The 27,402-nt window shown below is 32.5% G+C and overlaps 3 protein-coding genes across 3 annotated transcripts; 2 read left to right on the top strand and 1 right to left on the bottom strand.

Annotated features, from left to right (window-relative positions):
- Nucleotides 1–10,511: 10,511 nt before the first annotated feature.
- Nucleotides 10,512–13,156, top strand: LOC139860536 (small ribosomal subunit protein uS8my-like). The gene is made up of 3 exons (XM_071849290.1): nt 10,512–10,885; nt 11,152–11,312; nt 12,780–13,156. Exons 1-3 carry the CDS (start codon nt 10,756–10,758, stop codon nt 12,876–12,878), a joined length of 390 nt encoding a protein of 129 aa, XP_071705391.1. The 5' UTR covers nt 10,512–10,755; the 3' UTR covers nt 12,879–13,156.
- Nucleotides 13,157–15,336: 2,180 nt separating this feature from the next.
- On the bottom strand, nt 15,337–17,718 carry LOC139860530 (uncharacterized). Its single transcript, XM_071849284.1, has 7 exons — nt 17,546–17,718; nt 17,410–17,448; nt 17,267–17,320; nt 17,129–17,182; nt 16,205–16,258; nt 16,059–16,130; nt 15,337–15,585 (listed from the first exon to the last, which is right to left on the bottom strand). The coding sequence occupies exons 1-7, from the start codon at nt 17,579–17,581 to the stop codon at nt 15,520–15,522; spliced, it is 375 nt and encodes a 124-aa protein (XP_071705385.1). The 5' UTR covers nt 17,582–17,718; the 3' UTR covers nt 15,337–15,519.
- Nucleotides 17,719–18,437: 719 nt separating this feature from the next.
- On the top strand, nt 18,438–20,535 carry LOC139860525 (protein LATERAL BRANCHING OXIDOREDUCTASE 1). The gene is made up of 4 exons (XM_071849277.1): nt 18,438–18,737; nt 19,242–19,489; nt 19,676–20,003; nt 20,111–20,535. The coding sequence occupies exons 1-4, from the start codon at nt 18,477–18,479 to the stop codon at nt 20,369–20,371; spliced, it is 1,098 nt and encodes a 365-aa protein (XP_071705378.1). The 5' UTR covers nt 18,438–18,476; the 3' UTR covers nt 20,372–20,535.
- Nucleotides 20,536–27,402: the final 6,867 nt, after the last annotated feature.

The following is a 27,402-nucleotide window of genomic DNA, read 5'->3' as shown; positions in this document are numbered from 1 at the left end:
ATAAGTATATATAATAAATTGAAAATATAGTTTAACCATTAGGATTAAATAAGTAAAATAAGATACAAATTAAGTAAGGATAATTTAAAATGAATTTATATATATAAATATATATGATTCCTATGTGTAACTATTAAATGTTATTATTATACATAAATAGAAAATTTGATACAAATAATTTGTTAGTTAATATTATTATTATTAATATTATTATGATCATTATTAACATCATAAATAGTATTAAGATATAAATTTTAGTTATCATTAATGATTATTTATTGTTATTATTATCTTTATCAATATTAATATTATTAATATTATTACTTTTATAGATATAATTACCATTATTATTAAAATCATTATTAAAATTATCATAAAAATGATATAATTTATTAATATTAAATATTATGGTTATCATAGTTGATATTATTATTGTTTATATAATTATTATTATTAGTATTAATTTTACTATTAATATATTTATTTATTGATACAAATAAACTGTATCAGAATTTATTGTTTATTAATATTACTTTTATATAATTAGTTATTGTTTATTTATTATTATTATTACTAGTTATTCATGGTCTGAAAAGGGAATTAGAAGATTAAGAGTTGTACAAATAAACTGTATCAGAATTTGTTTACGTCTATCATTCAGTACCATTTGATTCTCTCTGTCCCAATAGCAAACAAAATCAGTTGAAGGTTAACATCAACTTTTGATTTTTTTATTTATTCGTACTGATAGTTGACTACGAATCATGGATAAAAATCCAAAGTCTGTTAAAATAATAAGCTACTTTTATTTGTTTATATTTATTTTGTTGCTGAGAGTGAAGCCCATCGAATCAATGTGCTGTAAAATCAATTGAACCATCCATGTACTAGAGAAAAAAAGGATCGATTTTTCCTTCATCATTATCATTTATCAATTTACTTGTACCAATTAATCCTTTCACAGAAAAACAAGAACATATACATTTGTTCGCTGTGGAGACTTGAAACCCACATGCTCGATCACTAACAACACGACCGTCTCTTTTTCTGTTTTCATTCAGTTTACCATATCCACCACCGCTACTCTCTCTATATACCTCTCTCTCATCCTCTATATCCCTCACATCTATATCTGTTTCACTCGATACTGTTGCTGCCTTTTAATCACTCCAAACCGCCACCATAAAAACCCATGATAACCTCCACGACTACTATGTTTGTTTTCGGTTTGGTCACGAATAAATCATCACCAACACACGTACGTATACAAGCAAACCCACCACCATTATTCATCACCCTTAAACTCTTTTACTTTTTGTAACCAAATAACCACAACCACCGCCACCTTTATGAGCTCCTCCATTGACATGAACAACACCACTCTTCTTCTTCTCTAGCTCATATATATATATATATCTCTCTCTCTACCCATCTCACTCTCCTTTTCTTCTTGAACTACCACTAACAAACCATTACTACTCCATCTCGTCCATATCTGATATTCTTGTAGTCGAGACCCACCAAAGAAACGCCATATCCTTCTCTGTATACACATACAATAATTAAATCAATTAGGCTATTTACTATAAGAATGGTGAATGGAAGTGCATGATGGCTTTAAAGATGAGTTATAAATAAAGAAAACTGCGTGATATTTATGCTTCGTATTATACCAAATTCTTGGTCATGTGATCGACATATCCAAGTGGGTAGGGAAGGAGAAGCACTTTCTTTATTGAGGGACCAATTCGACTTCTAGTATTTGGAAACAAGTATGATTAACGTGGCTGCTATGATTAGGATCAAACCCCACTGAATTTCTTTATTTAAGGTATTATATGATCTTAAGATTAGAGTGTCGGTATTATTTTTACCCTATTATAATTCGATGTTCGACAGCCACATATCTCTCTTGTTGCTGGGCCAAAATTCGATTTAATTAGGTGTTGGAATAGAAAAGTTGGGCCGATAATTTTTGTTAGGCCAAAGTATAATGGGCCGAGGTATTTTGACAAACTGCTGCAAATAAGTTAGATTATTATTGTGTTGTCGATCTCTGCTACTACTCTATTTTTCCTTCGGCTTAAATTGCAATGTCCAAAAATGCTTAATCGTTTTTCAATAAAGGAAACAATACGAGAATGATAAAGGTGATGATAAATCACGATGAACAAGGGGATATGGAAGTTGATGATGATAACCGTATATGATAATGATTATAAGGAAATGATGACGACGATCATGCTAGGATGATGGTAATGGTTATGATAGATATAAATGATATTAGATGATGATTCTTGAACGAATATGAATTGATGATATATAAGATATTGATGATGATTATGATAATTGACAAATGAAGAAGAAGAAATAAGGGAAACAAGAATAAACAGATTAAATAGAATTTGGTCTGTGAGTTAATCAGAAAAACAATTTAGCTCGAATGGTTAGGGGGTGGTGGTGACTAGCGGGAGGTTGCGGGTTCGAGTCCCGTCTAAGGCAATTTATTTCTTTTTAATGCTTCTAAGGTACTAATTGTTATTATTATTATTATTATTATTATTATTATTATTATTATTATTATTATTATTATTATTATTATTATTATTATTATTATTATTATTATTATTATTATTATTATTATTATTATTAACATATTGTACATATATTTTATTATCATTATATCTATTAACATTATTATTACCAATATTATTATTATTATTATTATTATTATTATTATTATAATTATCATTTTTAACATTTATATTATTACTATCATTATTATTGATTTAACTAAAGTTACTAAAAGTATTATTATTTTTATTATAACGGATATTATTTATAATTATTACTTATAGCATAAGTATAATAATATTACAAGTACTATGTTTTTATATCTTAACTAACATATTATTATAACATTAGATTATATATTTTATATATAACATAACATATTATAGGTACTAATATAATTATACATAAACATATTAATATCAATACATTATAAAATATATATATATAAACTTTATTCGATTACAAGTATATGTGTTAATATATATATGGATGATATAGGTTCGTGAATCCGAGGCCAACCCTATACTTATTCAAAGTCGTTCTATGTATTTTTACTACAAAGTACATTAGGTGAGTTCATCTGCTCCCTTTTTACTCATTACATTTTTGGGCTGAGAATACATGCAAATGCTTTATTAACTGTTTTACAATATTTATATGCGTGAGTTTCATTAATCCCTTTTTAAATGCTTTTGCAATATATATTTTTGGGACTGAGAATACATGCGCTGCTTTTATAAATGTTTTTACTAAATAGACACAAGTAATCAAAACTACATTATATGGTTGAATGATCGAAATCGAATATGCCCCTTTTTATTAAGTATGGTAATCTAAGAATTAGGGAACAGACACCCTAATTGACGCGAACTCTAAAGATAGATCTATCGGGCCCAACAAGCCCCATCCAAAGTACCGGATGCTTTAGTACTTCGAAATTTATATTATGTCCGAAGGAGGATCCCGGAATGATGGGGATATTCTTATATGCATATTGTGAATGTCGATTACCAGGTGTTCAATCCATACGAATGATAATTTTGTCTCTATGCATGGGACGTATGTTTATGAGAAAAGAAAATATGAAATCTTGTGGTCTATTAAAATTAAGAAATGATTATTTATGTTAAATTAATGAACTCACCAACCTTTTGGTTGACACTTTAAAGCATGTTTATTCTCAGGTACGAAAGAAATCTTCCGCTGTGCATTTGCTCATCTTAGAGATACTACTTGGAGTCATTCATGACATATTTCAAAACACGTTGCATTCGAGTCGTTGAGTTCATCAAGATTATTATTAACTCAATTATAGTAAGATATAATACGAAATGGTATGCATGTTGTCAACTTTCGATGAAATGAAAGATTGTCTTTTCAAAAACGAATGCAATGTTTGTAAAATGTATCATATAGAGGTCAAGTACCTCGCGATGTAACCAACTGTTGTGAATCGTTTATAATCGATATGGACTTCGTCCGGATGGATTAGGACGGGTCTTCACATGTACTACTCTAAGTATAACAACAAACTTCCTTATCCAGACAGCTTTCTGAGCAGCTTCTCAGTCAACAATGTATTCTGCTTTTGTTGTAGATTTTTCAATAGTGCTCTGCCTATAGCTCTTTCAATCAACTGTCTTGCCCATCATGACAAAGAAATAACGTGACTGGATCTAGAATCATCTTGATCAGTTTGGAAACTAGAATCAGTATAAAACTTAATACTTAACTCTTCTTCCAAACCACCGCAAATCAAGAACATATCATTAGTACTCTGCAAATACTAAAGAATATTCTTAACAACAATCCAATGTACTTCACCTGGATTATGTTGACAATGACTCGTCAAACTCAAAACTAACGAAATATCGAGTATAGTACATATCATGGCATACATAATGGATCATATAGCCGAAGCATATGTGATACATTTCATTTGTCTCATCTCATCTGCTGTGATAGGACTTTTGAGACTTTCTCACGGTTTTGCTCTTTTGCATTGGCAAAGCTCCATGCTTGGAGTTTTGCATGCTAAATCTCTGCAAGATAATGTATGTACTTTGATTCAAACCAATAAGCCAATTGAATCTATTGTATAGATCCTCATTCCAATAATATAAGTAGCTTCATCAAGATCCTTTATGAAAATACATTCTCCAAGCCAAGACTTGACATCTTGAAAGTTGGAATGTTATTTCTAATAAGTAATATGTCATCAACATATAAGATCAAGAAGACTACTCTGCTCCCACTAGCTCTAATGTAAACTCAGGGCTTATCTTGGTTTTGAGAAAAATTAAACACTTTGATTTTCTCATTAAACTTAATATTCTAGCTCCTGGATGTTTGCTTTTATCCATAAATAGATTTTAAAAGCTTGCATACTTTATTAGGATGCTTAGGATTCATAAACCCTTCCGACTGAACCATATATACGTCCTTGCTTAGGTCACCATTTAGGAAAGCGGTTTTGACATCCTTTAGCCATATTTTATTATCATGAAAAGTAACCATGGCAATAAGTATCCTAATTGTTTTAAGGCTCACAACTGGTGAAAAACTTTCATCATAACCTTTTATCACCAATCGAGCTTTAAAAGTGTTTACATTACCGTCCATATCAGTCTTCCTTTGAAGACCCATTTTTACCTCATTGTCTTACAATTGGGTAGAAGATTAATCAAGTCTCATACTTGATTATCCTTCATGGACTGCATATCTGTATTCGTAGAATCTAGTCATTTTCAGATTCAGGATCTGATATGGCCTCACCAGCTAGAGGGTTCATCATAATCCCTTAGTTGAGTTTTATCTGAATTAATCAGATAATTAAACCTCATAAGCCGATGAGTTCTACCAGATCTATAAAGTGCAGGTGTAACACGTTCTGGCTCACCAAAAGTGCGCTCAGTTTCAACGCGTGGATTGCTAGTGCTTACTGAAGGTATGTTACTTTAAAGTACTTGAATTTCTTCAAGATCTACTTTACTCCCACTGACTTCTTGTAAGAGAAGATCTCTTTCCAGGAATTCAGCAGCCCGAGCAGAAAACACGTTGTCTTCAGCTTGGTAGTAAAAGTAGTAACCCATTGTTTCCTTTATGTATCGTACAAAGTAACATTAGATAGTTCTGGGTTCTAATTTGTTTGAAGTGTCATGCTTCACGTACGCTTTACAACCCCAGACTTTCAGATAAGACAACTTGGGATTCTTCCCATGCCATAACTCATATGGTGTCTTTTCTACCTTCATAGTTGGAATCACATTGATTATGCCTGCAGCAGACTCTCATGCATATCCCTAAAAGACGGTAGTAGAGAAATCAGACTCATCATAAATCAAACTTTATCAAGTAAAGTTCGAATCCTTTTACTCAGACACACCATCATGTTGTGGTGTGTAAGGTAGAGTGAACTATGAGATAATCCCACAATTCTTTAGGTGGTCCAAAAAACTCTTGACTCATAAACTTACTTACTCCATTGGAGCGAAGTGCTTTAATGGTCTTTCCAAGCTGATTATCTACTTTATTTTGGAATACTTTTGAATGTTAAAATAGCTTTATGTTTATGTTTCAGCAAGTGAACATAATCATAGCTACTGTACTCATCAGTAAATGTAATGAAGTAAAATTAACTAAATCTATACATTGTTCTTAAAGGGCTACATACAACAGTATGTATTAGTCCTAAAAGATCTTTAGCTCTTTTACCTAAATCGGAGAAAGAAGCCTTTGTCATCTTTTCACATAAACATGACTCGCATACATCAAATTACTCAGAGTCAATTGATTTCAAAAGTCCATTAGATTGGAGTTTTGAAATGCATTGTTTGTTTATATGACCAATATGACAATGTCATAGATAGGTCTTATTCAAGTCTTGCTTAAAGACTTTGGCGATGTAGGTATACACAGAATTCTCATTTGAAATTACACTATTTATATCAATTTCAAAAATACCATCACGTGGATAGGTATTAAGATAAATATATTATCCTTAGAAACTGAAATACCTAAGTGTGTAAATGCAAGTTCAAAACTAGCATCTTTCAAACTATGTCACTCGCAGTATTGAGAGCATAATGCTATTGTTCCAACAAAACAATAAGACCACTTAGAGAAGTAAGTTCAGAGGTACCAATAGCTTTAACAAAAGCTTGATCCCCCTTGCCTACTTGCAAATCCAGTGTGTCTTTCTTCAGTCTATTACTTCTTCTCATTCCCTTCATATTGTTACAGGTGTGAAGGCCACAACCAGTTAACAAAGATCTAGAAATCACTAGAAGAAGTATATAACTATATATGGAATATACCTGATTTGCTAGTCTCACCAGCGTTGCCTTTTCTCAGCTCAGATTGGAAGATAGGACAACTTCCTTCTCCAATTGCCAACCTTTCCACAATGGAAACATTCGGCGTCTTTTATTGGGCTTTCCTTCTTGGAAGGTGGAATATTTTTCCTAGAAAATGATTTGTCATTTTCTTTCCGCAAAGTATTCGGCTCATTCTTTTTCACCCTTCAATCCTATTTCTTCTTGATCATCGAACAACATTCGATAATCATATTGCTGAGCAACAGTAACTGCCACAATAGGAAGAAAGGATATGGGTTCTAAACTTTATTCAACTTCTAATTATGCTTGAGAACAATTCTCAGGTTGCAGTTCCAGTCTAGGAGGTTTGAACATTGAGTTTATCCTTCTCCAACAAAGAAGAAAGTGTGTTTTGGTTTACGTTTTGATTATTTGACATCTACAACAGATATAAGATTCAATTTAGTATTTTCGATATTGAGCCTTAATAAATTAACTACCCAAGTTTTTATAATATTTTTAAAAAACAATTAATTTACGAAAGCCTAAGATTCACATAGAGGTTCCATAGCCACATCTGTTGATCAGCTAGCAGTTATGGAGTCTATTGGTAGGTAGCGGGTACCAATTGCATTACAAGTACAACTCTTAGATCTTTATGGGACCTAGAGATATATGTAGTCCAACAAACCACTATTATCTAATGTCATGTTTGTCCCATCATTGCCTCGAACTCAGGTCTCACTGTGAATACGATTAAGTCGTCCAATTTGGAAACAGTGGAAATTCACGCTAATCTCACTAGATCGAAAAATTCACCTCGTGGCTATAATTCAGCCTAGTCTCACAAGATCAGAAAAATAACGAGGAGTGTTTGCAAGCTCATTGGATGGCATGACTTAAATTTGACGGGTATTTTGGAAAAAGTTTGTGTCAACAAATAATGCATGCACACAAGATTCGCTACACTATTAGTTAAAAAAACATTTTAACCAATTTATATGTCGATTATGTTTGTGATCTAATTTGTTATTTAATTTATAGGATATAAAAATATCAAATAAACAAACGTGTATCGTTTTAAAACAGTTTTAAAAGACGTCGTCCATATATATTATTTGACTTTCAAAATCATTTAACATTAAACTCGTTAGAGTTTAACTTATTTTAAAATCATCAATTTTAATCTTTGAAACTCGTTTAGAGTTTTATTTAATGTTTTCATCAAAAACATATATAACTTGAGTCTCAAAATTATTTAACTTTAAACTCGTTAGAGTTTAACCTTTTAAAATCATCAATTTTAATATTTGAAACTCGTTACCGATTTTATTTAATGTTTTCATCAAAAACATTTAGCATATATTATAATCAACAATTAAATATAAATGCGTAAAATAAAACACAATCATGCATCACACACACATAGCCTAGCCCAAAAAACCTATGCTTGATCTCATGAGCCGACATGGGATCAAGAGGTCAAACTAAGGGTAATATCGTAGCTCCCACTTGATTCAAGAATCGAGTGAAAACTTGACAAACGCCATCGTTGTCAACTTGACCTGTTCGCCATCTTCTAAGCCAAAAGCATGTTGTATTTTATCTTTAATCTTCATCTTGTTACATTTATTTAAATTTGAAAATACAACTAAACTAGTACTTTTACAAATTGAAATAAACTTAAATACAATACTATGAAAATGAAAAATAAATATAATACAACTTTGGCTTCAAAATGGCCTTTCTAATAATACAAATAATCAACATGACATAATATTGCCGTAATCAACAATCACAACAATCATACATAGGTCGGGGCATTATGAGCTATGTGTGCAATCACAATTTTAATAACTACATTATTAAAACTTAAATATGGCTTGTCCATGGTTACAATGCATGTGTATAACCATGGAATAAAACAATCAACAATTATAATAAATATTCAAGCCATAACAAATAAATTCAAAATTTATAACAGTGATTTTTTGTTTCCAGATCTTATTCGTGCGTCATGAGGTAATCAACAAAGTTGACTTTCAAAACCATAAAGGTTTTGACTGTTATCAAATCACCACAAAGCTAAATCTAAAAAAAGTCACGCGACAATTAAGATGGTGTAAAAGCGGCTCTGATACCACTGATGGAAAATCGTATGTACTTTTACCAAAACAGATTAACGCAGCAGATAGTTAAAATAATAATCTTTTATTATTTTATGAACAAAATTTAACAAGATTAAATTTTCACTTATTTAATGAAACATGCATACGATTAATCTTTCCCAATGATCCAGTTACACCATAATAATTGTCATTGTCATGAATATTAAAACAAAAGAGGAGTTAACGATATACCTTTCTTGGAGAAATTGATGAGACGGAGAGAAACTTACGATCAAAAGTATGACCGTCTCTTTGGATAGTCCACACTACACTTCAAACGACCGTCAATGGATGCTAGTCCAAACCCAAAGTAACAAATTAATATAATCAAATTATATTAATAAGCAATAGATAAATATTACTTCGTACTGATTTCGTTTCATAAACAAAATGGCATGTAGCTTTCTTGATCTTTGAGATGTAAGAAAAGGTTTTAATTTTGTTTGTTTTGTTACTCTGTACCAAAAACAAGAATCAATATATATATTTGAGGAGTACATGTAAAAACAACTCGTGAACCTTTTTCAATTAACCCGTGAATTCAAATTAGAACGAATATATATCATAAAGTCGTATTTCTCAAATACTTCAGGGGTATATTATGTAACTTATAATTAATAATTTCTATCATGTCGCTTTCATGTAAACAGTAAATTAATTAATTTCGATTCATTTACTATTCATATGAATAGTAAATGAATTAATTTCGATTTACTATTTTGTTACTTGAGTAATATATATACATCATATATATATATATATATATATATATATATATATATATATATATATATATATATATATATATATATATATATATATATGTGTATTATTTGACGTCTCGGTGTATATGTGTGTGACCCCGAAGGCTCAAATGAAGTTGACCATATAGTTATATGTTGTACCTTGCACATTAATCCTACAGTTACTTCGATTATCCAATGTATAGATTATGTAGGTCCATGTAACTATACATACCATTATTATCAATAACATTTCTTGCTTTTCAAAAAAAAAAAAAAACATTGTGCATAGCATTTTGCAATGAGGGTCAGTGTGCGAGTAGGATTTAGGAAGAGGAGAAACACTGGATGTGTGAAGAGTGAGACAATGCACGGGTTTGGTTATACCAACACGAGAGTGAGTGATCACGTGATGAGTGGGTCATGTGGTTTGAGTCGTAGAGTGGGTTGGAGAAGGTTGGGCTACAATTTGAGGGGTGAAGGATGGTGCAGGTTGAGCTTGGGGTATATTGAGAGGTACAGGTCGTGGATGCGGTAATGTGTCATGTGTGGAATGGTCCACAAGTGGCTCATCATTAAATGTGTAGAATAGTCTGTAATTGCAAGTTGGCGCCTCTTTTCAATAATTCTTTCGGATGTTTCAATTGTTTGTTGATTGTTTCAGTATATAGTGTAAAAAATCGTAAGATATTGTCATTCAGACGAAGGTCCATATGAAAAAATTGTAACTCAAGTATGTAATTGATTATTTTATTTACTTTCACTTTTTTTAATATTCTTTTTAAGAAATAGTAAACTAAAACAAAAGGGTACAAAATGAAAGCCCAATATCCAGATTAACTGGGTCGGGTGGCGGGTTTAGGGTTTCAGTCGATGTAAAATTTACTCCTTTGCAATTGCACATCCCAATTACTATCTTTCATTCAAATCAAATCAAATCAAATCAAACAAAAAATGGGACGAAGGATATTAAACGATGCATTGCGAACAATGGTTAACGCCGAAAAACGAGGTTTTGCATCCGCTCAGCTTCAACCTATTTCAAATGTCATCTCTTCATTTCTCACAATCATGAAACAACGAGGTATTTTTGCTCATCTTCAACTATTTTGTTTCTGTAATTATATTAATTAAATTCGTTTATTTATCACTATTAATTGGGCAAAAAGTAAAGTATTTTATATTTTGAGCAGTAAGGCTTAATTGATAACTGTATGATCAAAAGTGTACATGATAATGGTTTTATGCTGATATCTATCTATTAATGATAATAACTGACTGATTGTGTTTAGCTACTTATAAAGATGTATCGGGTTATTTGTTAGTAGTTTGTTTTGTTTTGAATGACAGGGTATGTTAAGAATTTCGAAGTGTATGATCCGCACAGAGTTGGAAAGATAAAAGTAGAATTGTTGGGAAGGATTAAAGATTGTCGAGCTATTACGTATAGACAAGATATCAAGGCTCATGAGATTGAGAATTATAGAAAGCGTACCCTTCCGACACAGCAGGTTTAACATTGATAACTTCCCATATCGTCATAATATATTAGTTCGTTGCGTATTGTGAGTGATGGATATTTCGTGTGATAACCATTCATTTCATATGCCTGTTTTCGCATTTGTAATCTGTATGATAAAAGATGTGATTGATGTATGTTCATTGTTCATGGATTTAGCATGTAGGATACTAGGATTGATTAGCTACTTCGATTGCCGTCTTTATTTTATATTTACTTAGGAAAGGTTTGGTTCAAACATGAATTCATTTGTCGAAACAACCTTCAGGCGCGTTTTTTACTTATTAGCTATTAGGACAGGACACTAAGGTCGCGTGGCTATTTTCTCCACTGAAGTGTTACACCAAATGTGGAAAGATTTGGGGAGAAGGGAATGAAATGCCTATGGGTTAACTTTAGGCCAATGTAACATGCCTCAATACAATTTTATGATTACTAGATAACTTCCCTTTTACAGCTTGCAAACTCAGAAAAGAAACCGTACATAGTAATTTTAACCCAAGGTTGCACGATAAAAGGCTATTGTTCCTTCTTTTATCAGTTTTTTAAAAATTCTTTGGATATTGAACTTTTATTTACTGGTGACTTGTAAGCACTGTTGTAAAAAACCCGATGGATTGGTCAAAAGCGAATTTGGTAATCAAAGTCGGCTAAAGTCAAAATTGGTCAAACATTATAAAGTGAATTTAAGCTAGAACTTTAGAGTTTTTGAACCAAATGAATAATTTTAGACAATTATGTTAAACTTTATGTTTATGGTTTTCTTCTAAATTTACACATATAATTTTTAAAATTTAATATTTAAATGTATAAAGTAAAATTCGATTAATCCCCGAATTGCCGATTACTCTTTTTAAAGTCTCGACCGATTAATCCATGAATAGCGATTTTTGCAACCTTGCTTTTAAGGATGCATTCAAGAAATCTAATCTTTCTTCCTCGAATGCTTATATTATCATTTGTATAAGTAAAATTTGTACCATGTTGGGGTCTTGAAATTTACTCTGTGTTAGTTATGGAGCATGATAAAATGGATGTGTCGGTGTATATAAAGGTGATTGCTTAGAGTTATTTCCTACTTTATCTTTTCCACTTCAACTAAATTGTCTTCCTTGATTGCTAGGGTTAAAATTAATGTGTATTGATGAGTAAGCCTGTATAAAGAACTGCAATATGGCTTTGAGTTGTGATACATTAAATAAAGTAAACACCTTTATAAATATCAAATAACGTGATTGAATTTAAGTTTATGTAATATGTAATATACTTGTAATGTTTTGATTTTTGCAAGTGTTAGGATGTGGGCTCCAGTTGTATGTTCATAGGAGTTGCGGTTTCTAAGTTTTTTGAATTCACTTGACTTCTAATTGATATAATCATTTTGGTTTTGAAAAGATACTGTCATCTATCTTGTTTCCGGGTTTTTATTTTATAATTTTTTATTTCATTAATGATGTAGTGGGGGTATGTGGTGATAACAACTCCAAATGGCGTGTTGGACCATGAAGAGGCAATTCGACAAAACGTTGGTGGTCAGGTTCTTGGTTACTTTTACTGATCTTAAATATGCATGTAGAACCAGTTGATGTGTATCATGTTGGGTTGATTTTAAAGTTCCAAGTAGACGTTGCACCCGTTTTTGAAGTTTGAATGAAGAATCATCAGATACCGATTTGAATAATATGCAGATCCGTAAATGTTTATTTTTAAAAAGAAGATGAAAATACCCAACTAAGACACCTGCAATCTTCTTGTCACTGTATTACTTTTAAATTTTTTATGTACTGTATAAGTAGGTGTTTAAGAAATCTTTATGATGTTGAAGATGAAATTTTAGTGGCCTTTTGTTTAAATTAATACGGGGTATTAATATTTATATTAATATTAATTAATTTAATTTTAATATTATAATACCACCGAAGTTTGGTTTGAGTGGTATGGGGTGAGATCTAACTTGAGATACTGCCAATCCATGTTCGATTCTTACTCAAAGTAGGGAGTTTTCATTATTTGATAGTACTGGGAAGGTCTCTGAGGGGTTTCCCAACCTTCGATGGTACTGCAAACATCGTCGCGAATTGGATTTGCCCCTAACGCATGTGTGGGTTACAAATGAGAGCATTCGATGTTGATATCGCCGTTAAAAAAAAGGAATACTAATAATAATAACTCAATTTTCCGTTGGTGAGAAATGTGTACATTATTAAAAGGTTATAGAGACAAAAGTACTTAACCAACAAATCTTTATTACGGAGTATTATTTTCCTATAAGCCGTTAACAATAAATTGAAAAGGGTGGGTCCTCGTTGTTGAGTGATCGGGTTTGTTTGGATAGTTTAGTGTGATTCTTCTTTTCGTGTTGTAATCGGTTTTCTTGGGTTGTTTGTCTCTATTGTTTTTCGGATTGTTAGGGATGCTCGTTTATAGGCAGTTTCGTTTAGATAGTTGCTTTCTTGGTGCTAACTTTCCCGTTTCCTCCGTCCTTTTTGTATTCCTTGTTGAGGGCGTGTTTCTTTTGAATACGACCTCGTTTTTATATGAGTATTCGTTTTTTTCGGAAAAAAATAAAAAAAAAATTGGGAGTTGTTGAATGAAGTTGATAATGAAAATGAAATACACACTACCAAAAGGGCAGGTTATGTATCGAAGTCAAAAGCACAACAAACAATGGGCTAATCACTTGCAAAGTATGCAAACAAATCATCTCTCTAGAGTTTAAGGTCAAACAAAATAGTCGATTATCATTACAAGTTATAACACACTTACAGGTTGACTCCTAGCTAAAGATGCACCACCATTGGGATTTAGACTTTTTATTACTCCACAACTCAATGACTCATCAATGTAAGTAATCTGACTCATTAATGTAAGTCATCATGGAATTTGTGGCAATAAACTTATGAGGTGACTGCTTTAAACTTCCAATTACTACTTGGGAGTGTGAATGCTCTCTTCCTTTGAGTCCAACCTTTCTCAACTTCAAACATGTTTATATGGGTAATGCTCCATTTTCTGAAAGGCTGAAAACACTGAAAGCAGTAAAGGATCTATATATCGGGGGTATACAACCTACAAGAATCCCAATTGACTGTGAATATGACCACATTAATTGACCATATAATCTGATTTTATATGTGAAAAAGACGAGTTCGTGGACAAAAATGGGTATGTGTTTTTGTCGTTCAAAATGATATGCAGTTATAACGGAGTAATAATAAACATATATAACCCCCGAAGCAGAATAGAACGGTGAACAAGTACAAATTGGGGGTTACCAATTTCTCCAATCATCCAATAATTTTTAACAGGAACTACTAGTTCGTTGAAACTTTCAAAACTAACGAAAATGACCATGGAAGAGGAAATAGTACCACAAGCAATTATATCGTGTCGATCCCCATAACCCCTTAGTCATCTTGAATAATTACATTTTTTTTTCTTTTCAAAATGCAATTATATTAAAACAAAACCCTCTGCTAGAAGAAAAAAATTTCAGTGTTAACTAAATTGAATAATTACATTTACGATAATGGTGATTATTAGAATACCCAAAACTATGATGTTCGTGAGATGTTCTGTGTTGTTCATAAGCCTTAAAGACAGGAGACAGTTAGCTAACATGGTGAACAAGAATGAGGTACTCACAAGCTTTGCATGCTTGTGCAAACTAGACGTATCACTAGTTAGATCGACGTAAGCTTATTGGCTATTGCTTTAAGTGTGATGGAAGCATCATTTAAAGTGAAAAAACTGCACGCTAACAAAAGTTATCATTGTCAAAAGCCTCGTAGGACATCGGGCTGCCATTACGAGAGTGCAACCAAAGATGCTACACCGATATGCAACCCCACCCACCAAAGATGCTACACCGATATGCAACCCCACCCATGTCATGGCTTCCTCAGGGGAATGTCAAGGCATCTTGCTACACAATCAACTTGAAGCTTAAGTTTAACATTGTATAACAAGAGCTAATATCATAATATTTTCAGCAAGTTACAATGATGATGGTCAAAAACTCATACAAATGCGATACAATTCTTTTATCATAAGACTCATCCATTAATGTGCAAGCTGTTCTTAATCATCCAGCATGGATGAATATAATATCATATTCTGTATAAAATAGAAAGTTGACACATGAGAGATAGGATAATTTTGACCTGTCCACTAGACAGAATCTTATGTTTAAGTTTCTTTTACAAGGTCTCTTCTTTAACTTCTGAACCTTCAGTGTCTTTAACCTCTGCAGAAACATCTTGCAGCTGTACATGAGTTTTAAGACAAACAAACTTCAGATTTCATACTTTGGACAGACATAGAGGTGGCAATTTCTCAGTATTTTCACCCCTTCTATATGACAACAACTAATTGATTATGGGTTTAATCAAATGGGTAAACAATCTTGCCTACAAAGTAAACAGTTATGTAAGTTACTAGAGAAACCAAGATTTAACATTTCAACTCCCTAGAATAAGTCAAAAAGGTAGAAGTTGCCTAAAGTGACCTTTTCAACTCGCTAGAATCTCCAAGTCGTTCGACTTGAGAAATTATATATAATGTATAATCAAAATCATCTTCTGTAATGATATTTAGAACAATTAATTGTATATCTTAATAGATGAAATACATTGGTAACGAGTCGACCCATGCAGGCCTATTTTTACAAGTTACCCGACCCAGCCATTTTGCCACCTTGACCAAAATTTATAAGAAAAAACTGCAGGTGCAAGCTTACCCCAAGGTTCTTTAAACTGCTGGTTACATCTTCTTGTTGTTGCTGTAAAGTGGTTCTTAGTTCTTGAAATTCCTAAATCCCATACACACGATTTAAATTAGCATATAAAGTTGTTTAATTGAGTTAAGAACTGCAAAAGTCCTTACCGATCGGAGCTGGTCCACTTCCACATTCAGAGTTTTCTTAAGGTCTGAAAGCTCCTGCAGAAACAATGACAAATTATAATTAAACCCTAATGTGTTTGATTTCAAACACCAAATTACTCAGTCCTCACATAAAAAGCTATGTTTAGACAGGTCTGTCAGTTTATAGGCAACCTCAGTAAATATTCTTTTAACCCCAAATGGAACTTAAGTAATAACTAACCACAGTCTTCATTAACGTCCCCATAATGTCATTTACCTGATGCAACTATCTGACAAATTATGGTGTGTTGTGTAGTATCGAAACATGAATGCTAACATTATATAATCACAATTTTCAATTTCATGGGAAAAAATTTCCTTCAAACCTTGAAGGGCTATAAAACTATGATTGAAGTCGTACAGTTGAATAACTACCCTAGATTGCTGCAGCCATACAGTTGAACTGCATTGATGTGCGAAGGTATTCAATCTAAGGTGTACTAAAGCTCAAGATTGCTGACTGAAATTAAAGCTACAAAATCAAAACCATTCATGATGGACATTCAAACCATCACATTAGGCCTTTTAATTGCAAAGAACACATTATCCTTGTAGAAACACATAAGACAAACAATAACATTGCAAAAATAAGCTGTTTCACTATTAGAAAAAAATAGTCTTTCAGTAATTAAAATTTTCGACAATCGCCCAAATTTTATCAAAATTGCAGCATTCTTTATGGTAGCACCACATACTCTGTGGCTCCAGTATACAAATCATAATTTTTTTTTTTTTTTTGAACGGCTAGCGGGGTGGTAACACCCCTAACTCACACACCAGGGATTTTGTACCACTCAGGCAATGCCTCGGTGGTAGTATACAAATCATAATACACTGTACCAATAGATACATAAAACATAATGAAAATGTGAAATAAATACTTACATTTCGGTAACTCTTAACTTGAATATCCAACTTTGACCTCCAGCTTTGAAGATCCTTCATTTCAAAAATCAATAAAAATCAGTACATATTTCAAAATCTATGATAAAAATATACAGTTATATATCTCTAAGGCTTTACATTTTTCAAATTTTGAATTCTATTAATCAGTTCTGCCCTTGATTCATTCAACTCCTGAAATCATAACCCAAAAATTAAGATTTCAGTAAAAAAAAAAATAATAATAATTAACCAGTGAGCTGAAAAATTTGAGTGAAACAAACCGCAATCTTTGAATTAATTGGCGTTTCATTCTCTTTTATCTGCAAGAAACAACACCGATTTACTCAATTGATAAACAAGTAATGTAATGATGCATAATATTAAACCCTAATTGAAAACACAGTAGCATCAACGTACCACATAAAGAGGAACACAATCGGTGTTATGAGCCATATGAATTCGTGAATCGAAGTGGATTTGAGTAATTTGGTTGGTTAGATTTGAGAGTAAGAATTGAATTTCAACTTTTGAATTTTTAATGAGCTAGAAGAAATTGGGGGGAATTTGAGGGCTGTGAAACTGTGATTGAAGTTATTTGAATCTGATGAAAGTAATAAACATGTGATTAAAAAGTTTAAATATTAGTCAAATCTGTCGGTCCGTCGGTTTTTTTTTATTATTACGTACTCCGTAGTATTATTCTTTTTATTTTTTTGTTATAAATTGCTGAAAAACTGTGATTTTTGAAGTTATTTGATACGGAGTAGTGGAGTACTGTATAATTTTTTTTTTTATGTATGTTAAAAAAAATAAAAAAAGTTAATTTAAGTAACTAAACTTGCTACGCTTCAAATATTAACCGTTAATAATGAATTAAAAAAATTAAATCTTGGTGTAATGGCTGTAATTATAATAAAATCAGTTATAAGATACCTCATGTAAGTGACCATCTTCTAGATTCTAATAGTCACTAGATTTGGTCAACAAAAATGGTGACATCAACTTGTAACTACTAATGCTCATGCCTTTGCATATTGAGCATTAACATAAGAAAAAGTTTTATACTTTATTTTTTGTCCAATAATATATTGATTTGTCAGCCATACACTAGCTAAGGTAAAACTTGTAACCAAATGGGAACTCAATTAAAAAAGGTATTCATAAAATCTTTAAAGTGCAAAAACATGGGCCAATACGTCATTCTACATGCACGTACTGTACAAGTCCAAAAGTGTTGAGCACTATCATTCATCGTTTTTTGCTATAAATACTTGCATTGTTATAAACCCAAAACACATTAGCAAATTCATTTCTTAAGTTATCTGTAAGCTCACTATATAAACCATATATGGCTCCTGAACTAAAATTCCCTCTTAACGTTGGTCAAATCGACGACGTTCAAGAACTGCAAAAGAGTCGAAAAAACAAAATTCCAAATAGGTTTGTTCGTGATATGGCCGAAAGGCCGATGCAAGCCATGATCCCGTTACCATTATCAAGTAGTTTACCTGTCATTGATCTTAAGAAACTTATGGAAGGAAACAATGAAGAATTTCACTATGAAATTATGAAGCTTTCTACTTCTTGTGAGGAGTGGGGCTTTTTTCAGGTACATGAATTATAAAGTAACCAGTTAAAACTAATAAAAATTGTTTCTATTGTTGTTACATAACAAATGGGAAAACATTTTACAAAAGATATACATCCTAATAAAAAACATGCAACTATCCCATATGTGGTACGACCCTATGAACGAACCTAGTGGCGAATCATGATCAAAACTTATCAAAACAAATTATATTTAAAAAGTATTTTACTGGTTGTTTGCCTTAAAAAAAAAAAAAAAAAACTATATATTTCAAAGATATACAGGGTCCTACAGTTAAACTGGTGATGTGGAAGACTAGTTTATATAAAAAAAAAATATTCAAATTAGTGGGGTCAACGGACCGCATAGCTTCTCAAATAGAATCGGCTCTAGGCGGACGTTTCTTAGTGCAGGGAGGGTGCCTGGTTTTCTTCGTAATTTACACTTGATTATTTGTTTTTCTTTGTTAGTGGTTTTGATAATATGGATCGTTATATTTACGCGTTTTTTATTTAATTTTTGTAGGTGATAAACCATGGGATTGATCTTGATTTGTTGGAAAAGATAGAGAAAGTGGCAATGGATTTTTTTATGCTTCCTATTGAAGAGAAACAAAAGTATCCAATGGCACCAGGAACAGTGCAGGGATATGGGCAAGCTTTTGTGTTTTCAGAAGATCAAAAGCTAGATTGGTGCAATATGTTTGCACTTGGTTTAATCCCTCATTCCATAAGAAACCCTACACTATGGCCAGCCAACCCACCAATGTTTAGGTATCATTTCATTTCACTAATAACCAAATTAAAAGCCCATATTTATCTTCCAATCTTGAGGGTCATAAATAAACTTTCACTTAAATGAATTAGATGGCAAAGTCAAAAAAACACTTTATCACTTTATCTACTTTTCTCATGACCTTAGAATAAAGTGGTAATTTGACATACCTTTATGTTTTGTAGTGACACTGTGGAGGCTTACTCGGTTGAGATTCGAAAGCTATGCAAAGATCTTCTAAGATTTATAGCCTTAAGCCTGCGGCTTAAGGAGAATGTATTTGAAGAAATGTTTGGTGAGAGTGTGCAAGCAATTAGGATGAACTACTACCCCGCGTGTCCTAGACCGGACCTTGTACTTGGTTTGAGTCCCCATTCGGATGGAAGCGCTCTAACCGTGTTGCAACAAGGTAAAGGTAGCACGGTCGGTCTCCAAATACTCAAAGACAATAAATGGATTCCAATTCAACCTGTTAAAAATGCACTTGTCATCAACATTGGTGACACCATAGAGGTAAATGCACTTGTAATTATGCCATTATAAAAGTTGCAAATTTATTATTTTTTTAATCAGTATTTGATTTTGATGTTGTTTTCGCGATGTGTTACTTATGTTAACAGGTTTTGACAAATGGGAGATACAAGAGCTCGGAACATAGAGCCGTGACACACAAAGAGAAGGACCGACTATCGATTGTCACGTTTTATGCTCCAAGTTATGAAATAGAGATAGGTCCAATGGAAGAAATGGTGGACGAAAACAATCCTTGCAAGTTTAGAAGGTACAATCATGGAGAGTATAGTAGACACTATGTAACCAACAAGTTGCAAGGGAAGAAAACACTTGATTTTGCCAAAATATCACCCAACAAGTCTTTCTAGATTATATTAATCAAATTAAATCATGTAATTATTCCAAGAACATATTGTTTATAGTGTAAGATCATATTGTAAGTGTAATGATATCATCATCAGGTTCATTGTAATGGTGTATTGGTGTATGATGACTTGAAAATAAATAAATGAAATTATAAATTATTGAATATTTGCAATAATATTTATTTCCTTTTTTACTCTGTTTGTTGCTATAAGATTCAGGCAATCATGTGGACGGTGGAGATACCAAAAGGTCCAAAACCATCAACACCCCAATGTTTTGTTTTGTTATGTGAAATAAATATTACAGTAATTGCTACTAATTTCCCTAAACTGTGTAAATACCAAGGTTAATTAATATGGAGTCCAAATTGAAGTTAATTATAAATGAAGACTAAACCTTTATTTCAACTTGCATAAAATAAATATAAGTATTTAAATTTTTTTTTTTTCTCTAGTCTATAACCATCACAAGATAATTCAACGGTTGGAGCCTTGAATTTTTAGCAAGAGATCTCACATTCGAATATGTCTAGATCGAATATTTGTTGGTGGTTAGGGATTGGTTGGAAACAGCCATGGAGTATTTTTGCTGGGGTTGCATACATGAGAGTATGAAGTCGAATTACTCGTTCTCGTAATTCAGGAAAAACCTTAGTATTTTTTTTTCATAGAAGTGTGAGTTAAATCTTTGAAAATTGTAGTTGGTGGTTTAAAGACAGTATTCTATGTGATGTAACTATTTATTTTATAGTGAATTTCTTTCTTTCATAGCCGACGGTTACAATTTTCTCATCGACTTTGTATTTGGACGCAATGAGTTTCTCACCTTAGTATGTGTTTGTAACAACTTATCATATATCAGTTTCTCTTTTTGGACACGTGTTTTTCCTCCGGTTATAGAGTTTCTGCGCAATTTTGTGTTGCAATTTTTCTACTGTTTTCTCATTGAATGTGTTAGAAATAGTGAGGCTATCTTTCTCAACATGTTTTTGTACTAACATATTCCATTATGTTTTTGAATTTTTATATCTTATTTTGTAAATTCTGATTTTCAACATATGACTAACTAATTTACAATATGGTCCGATTTACCATTATTATAGAAACTGAAACCAAGTAAACCACTTCCAAATAAGCTGAGTAATCGACGACTTGGTTGAGACAACTTTGAGTTGCACTTAGTTCGAGTTTGAGTTGTTTAACTTGGAAAAAATTGAGTTGACTCATTTCAAGGCATGTTTCAAACTAAATTCGAGCTTGACATACTTGTGTAGCATGAAAATCTGACACTTAAGGATTTTTTTTTTTTAATGACTAGTTTGCTAGTGACAAAAAATCTTGGGTTGGTAATCGTTTTGGAGAGTTGGGAGACTTTGTGGATGGTAGGGAAGAGAAGAGAGCCCACAAACAAAGTGACATATTGATGTTGCATGTTGGTGTTCAAAGAATGCACTAAGTAAAGCAAATTGTCATGGAAAAAACCACTCAAATTACATGATGTGTGCAATGATCAAGAGTAAGATTGTGTTTGATTACAGTCGAATGTGATTATTTAGTATGTACTGAATGTGAATTATTATTCATCATTAAGTGAACCGTTCAACATTAAGTATGTTTGTTTATAATCTTCAAATGACAAATGATGTTGAACGATCAAAAACGTGCATTGAAACTATTCAAATTGTAAATACATTGTTAATCATATCAACACTACCAGTTTAACCTAATATTCTACTTAAATTATATCCCAGACACTTGTTATTTATATTTTTAATGTATAAGGTTATTACAGTAATCTACATTATTCGTAGTGTTTATTGTAATAATCAGTCATCAAATATGTTATTGTCATTCAAAAACCATTTAATCGGAATCTTAACGAATCATCCTTTTGTAAAATTAAAGTAAATGTCAAAGACATGTACGTAGTTTCCGTTTCTAATTAACTTAAACTAATAATATGCATATCACCGATCGAGTATTTAGTGTAGGCTTAAGTCTGTACACTTATGATCTATCTATTGGTCAAACCAACTAATGAGTTCATCGTAATATTATCATCTCAAATAACTTAAATATGTGGGTCAAGTAAATCCTGCACGATTGACGTAACCTCACTAAGTACAACCGGGTTAAGATGTGTTGGGAAATTACGATCTCACTAATTCCCACCACCCAGCCCAACAATAATAGTAAAGAAATAAGAACAATGCACAACACAAGATTTAACGTGGAAACTCCAAAACAGGAGAAAAACCACCGGCCCCAAAGAGAGAAATACACTATATCACAAATTGTTACAATGATATAGACGACTCTCTTAAGCCAACTACACTCTTCAAAATATTTAACTAATACAACTCTCAAACAAGGGTAAGAAATAAAGAAATAATCCAATACTTAAAGTGTATTGATTGGTGCAAATTGGAATGAAGACTTAGTCCTCCTTTTATAACCAAGTCACCTACCTCCAACTTTCTCCTCCCACCTATGTGGGATAACATCCTTCACAAAGTAACCATATCAATTTTTCTATCAAAAAGTAAAACCAACAAATCTCCACATTTTTTTTATAGAAAAAGATAACCATACTTTAACATTATAAGGATAACCGATATAGATGCTTCCTCGACGACAACTTCAAGATCCTCATCTTCATGCCGATGACATTATCTCCCAAGAGACAAAACTTGCATCTTTACCGAATATTGTCTAAACCGACAATCATTGTCATCACAGACAATTATAACTCTTAACAAGAATTATCATACTCCACCATTAAGATTATAGCACTTAGAATATCACATTCCGAGCATTTCACCTCGGCACATGTTGTTGAACAACCAGCTGAAACATTATGGTGCAACTTCCCTGTTTGGCTTTCCCGAAAGTCTCATCAGCTACAACATCAGTTTCCACCACACAACCTGCATCAACGCCAAACCAATGCCCATGCGTAATTGTGGAACCGCTAACGAACATCCCTTTCCACGGTGGCGCGGACACACCATGAGGATGGTGTGACTTCAGAGGAATTCGTCACTCTCCGTAACAACGGAGACATCATTAGCGCCTTTAGAGCCATTTACTGAATTAGCTCCACCTGGACAATTAACCCTTACATGCTCAGTCTTCCCGCACCTCCAGCATATCAGATTCTTCCCAGAGTTTCTCTTTCGCCTATCCGAACACAACACTATCGTATCTCCTGATGACGAGACCCCGTTACCTTCCAGTCTTTTCTCCTCGGATAGGAGCTTGCTAGTAACGTCTTCAGACTTCAGAGTTTTGTTTCCATACATCAAAATAGGTTTCATGTGTTCATAAGACGATGACAAAGATAATATCAACCTCAAAGCTTTATCTTCATCATCCACTTTAACTCCAATAGCTTCAAGTTCCGAAATAATACCATTAAGAATACTTAGATGATCTGAAATCTTTGAACCCCCATCCATACGCAGAGTATGAAATTGTTCTTTAAGACACAATCGATTTGAGATGCCCTTGCCCTGGTACAACTGCTCTAGTTTAACCCAAAGCTCCTTTGCCGTTGATAACCCGTGCACATTTGCAAGCACGTTCTTTGCAAGACACAAACGAATCGCACTTGCTGCCCTCAAATCCATATCATCCCATTCTTCTTCATCGAACTTACTGCTAGAATCACTGCCGGGAACAAAGGTGGGTTTACCTTTCAATGCCTTGTGTAACCCGGACTGAATCAACACATCCTTGACTTGAACCTTCCATAAGCCAAAATTGATCCTCCCATCAAATTTCTCTACATCAAACCTCATTGGACTGAACTTCGACATCGTATCCGTATCCTATAAAAAACACTTTCTCTGATTCTGCTCACGTTTCGACTGGCCGACAGATGTAGTGGAGTGGCGCACAGGATCCGTTAAATTGGAAAATCCAACACCCGGTCCACTACAAATTCTAGACACCACTTACTCTGAATCAGAAAAAATATTGTCTAACCAGATACCCTATACGATCAATAGAACTCGTTTCTGATGTGGACGATCCACTCCCGTGGCAACCACAGAGCATACTCCGACTCCTATAACCGAGACCCCCGTCAAACCTGACGCTCTGATACCAGTTGTTGGGAAATTACAGTCTCCCTAATTCCCACCACCCAGCCCAACAATAATAGTAAAGAAATAAGAACAATACACAACACAAGATTTAACGTGGAAACTTCAAAACAGGAGAAAAACCACCGGCCCCCAAAGAGAGAAATACACTATATCACAAATTGTTACAATGATATAGACGAATCTCTTAAGCCAATTACACTCTCCAAAATATTTAACTAATACAACTCTCAAACAAGGGTAAGAAATAAAGAAATAATCAAATACTTAAAGTGTATTGATTGGTGCAAATTGGAATGAAGACTTAGTCCTACTTTTATAACCAAGTCACCTACCTCCAACTTTCTCCTCCCACCTATGTGGGATAACATCCTTCACAAAGTAACCATATCAATTTTTCTATCAAAAAATAAAACCAACAAGATGGCTAAACAACATTAGTCTGAAGATTCAAGTTGTCGTGTAACCTTAGCAACATCGACTTTAAAAGCCGATCAAACTCAGTCTCCACACCACTTAAACCATTTTTGTTGTTGTTTACACTCAGAGCTAACTCTCATCCCTTATATCCCAGTTAGGTGCTCTGAAACTAAAATCTGTAAGAGGGAGTGGCCCTTTCTGTACCCACCCAGAACATGATTTTGGTGTACATTGTACACAACCTAATTTATATCCGCTATTTACAAATTAAAAAAATAATACAAAATATTTCTGATGGCCAGGGAAGCAATGAAAATAGTCAAAGAGTTTTTTTGTTGGATTGCGTACAGTAAAGTATGGGGTCGGATTACTCGCCCTTCTCGGGTAACTCGAACGGAGAAAACCTTACAACTCTTTTTGTACAAAATATTCATTTTCCAGACTTACTAAATTAATTATCCATTATATTAGGGATAACAATGGATGTCTGATCCATCGGATATCCATCTGAACCGTTCCATTTAGATGGATATGAATGATCTAAACGGATGATAAATGGATATGGATATGGATACAGATACAGATGATGTGAAAAATTAGTGGATCGGGTATGGATGACAATTTATCATCCATGGATATATCCATTTACTACCCGAAATACGTATATACATATAAATATATACATACTTTCTTAAATATATGCATATATATATATATTCAAAGATCATTAAATGTGTACACTATAAACTATTAAAATGTCATCGATTATATAGATTGTGAAGATACAAATACGTGAATAATATTAAATTCATATATCTTACTTATATTACACATCTTTGTTAAAATCATTTGATGATTTCATTTCATAATAGAAATATGATGTGTGCGAGGTGTAGTACGTAATACTATTAATTTTATTGCGAAATACTATTAAATACGATACAATTTTACACATGTTATTTATTTATTATTAGAGTGGATATACCTAAACCTTGCTACAACACTATAGGCAGTGTACCTAATCGTAAAGTAGTGTAGTTTTTTAGTAAGTCCGGTTCGTTCCACAGGGATACAACTAAATTTAACGCTATATTTATTTTAAACTATATTTATATCAATATATATATATAAGTAATATTATTATTATTATAAAAGGGGGGGTTTTTACCGTTTAATGACCGGTTTGTCGATTTTATGTCTTAAGTCACAATTAAAACCTAATGTAAAATATTAAATATAAAAACAACTTAATTTAAAGCGTAAAGTAAATGACGATAATTAAAAGTACGATAATTAAAAGTGCGATAAATAAAATGACGGTAAATAAAATTACGATAATTAAAAATGCGATAAGATATAAAATAAAGGAATTATGCTTATTTAAACTTCCGTAATCATGATGTTCGACGTGTTGATTTTAATTTATTACCATGGGTTAATTGTCCTTTGTCCTGGATTATTCGAAATGTCCATACGGTTTTGTCCATAATAGTCCATCGGTCATAATTATAAAGTGCGAGGATCTTCGTCAAATTAACCTTATATCCGAAGTCAAATATTCCAACTAATTAGGGATTCGAATTGTAACAAGGTCTTAATACTTTGTTTAATGAATACACCAGGTTATCGACTGCGTGTAATCCAAGGTTTTACTACTTTGTTAACAATTACACCAATTACCCTTGAATGTAATCCACCCCTGTTTTAATGAGTCCATTAACTATTAATCTATCCCCGTGTCCGGTAAAATGAACAATAATTCGTATTTATAAATATCCCGCCCACCGTACCTGATTAAGCGTATGTGGTTATATATAGATACTTCAAATTGTAACCTTTATATTAAATTAACGAGGTATCGTTTAATTAATATAAAGCCCATTAATAGCCCATAGTCTAATTTTCACAAGTGTCATTCTTTTGTCCAAACCCCAATTATGGTACAAAGCCCAATTACCCAATCTTAATATTTAGCCCAACATCACGATTACTTCGGCTTAAATAAGCATAATAATAATTTAGCTACGAGACATTAATTTAAAAAGGTTGAACATAACTTACAATGAGTATTAATATCGTAGCGTTACACGGACAGAGTTTCGATTTACAAACTTAAAACACTCGCTAACATAACCTTATTATTATTAATCTTAAATTAAAATTATATATATATATATATATATATATATATATATATATATATATATATATATATATATATATTTGAGAGATAGAGAGTAGATGAATATATTGTGTAGGTAAAATTTGTCGACCAAACGTTTCCATTTATAGGACCTGACCTGCTACAGTATGCCATGCGATCGCATGGGATTAAACCTTCCTGTCCATGCGATCGCATGGCTGCCTTGGACAGCTCACATCTCTTGTTTTTTTGTTTGCCGACGGTTTATAAATAATATAATATAATATATATAATTTTATATAATTATATATATATTATATTATATTCATGTGCCTAGTTGACTTGTAATTTTCGGTCCGTTGCGT

Source organism: Rutidosis leptorrhynchoides, chromosome 1 (assembly GCF_046630445.1).
Source record: "Rutidosis leptorrhynchoides isolate AG116_Rl617_1_P2 chromosome 1, CSIRO_AGI_Rlap_v1, whole genome shotgun sequence".
In the NCBI taxonomy this organism is placed as follows: Eukaryota; Viridiplantae; Streptophyta; class Magnoliopsida; order Asterales; family Asteraceae; genus Rutidosis; species Rutidosis leptorrhynchoides.
Note: the sequence above shows the minus strand (reverse complement) of the source record. Positions and strands in the feature narration are given on the sequence as shown.

Coding starts and splice junctions, on each gene's coding strand:
- LOC139860536 (XM_071849290.1), top strand. CDS start 10,756: ATGGGACGAAGGATATTAAACGATGCATTGCGAACAATGGTTAACGCC. Junction 10,886..11,151: donor CACAATCATGAAACAACGAG/GTATTTTTGCTC, acceptor TTTGAATGACAG/GGTATGTTAAGAATTTCGAA. Junction 11,313..12,779: donor GTACCCTTCCGACACAGCAG/GTTTAACATTGA, acceptor TTAATGATGTAG/TGGGGGTATGTGGTGATAAC.
- LOC139860530 (XM_071849284.1), bottom strand. CDS start 17,581: ATGGCTCATAACACCGATTGTGTTCCTCTTTATGTG. Junction 17,449..17,545: donor ATTGTGTTCCTCTTTATGTG/GTACGTTGATGC, acceptor TGTTTCTTGCAG/ATAAAAGAGAATGAAACGCC. Junction 16,131..16,204: donor AAGTGGACCAGCTCCGATCG/GTAAGGACTTTT, acceptor TATGGGATTTAG/GAATTTCAAGAACTAAGAAC.
- LOC139860525 (XM_071849277.1), top strand. CDS start 18,477: ATGGCTCCTGAACTAAAATTCCCTCTTAACGTTGGTCAAATCGACGAC. Junction 18,738..19,241: donor AGGAGTGGGGCTTTTTTCAG/GTACATGAATTA, acceptor TAATTTTTGTAG/GTGATAAACCATGGGATTGA. Junction 20,004..20,110: donor ACATTGGTGACACCATAGAG/GTAAATGCACTT, acceptor TTATGTTAACAG/GTTTTGACAAATGGGAGATA.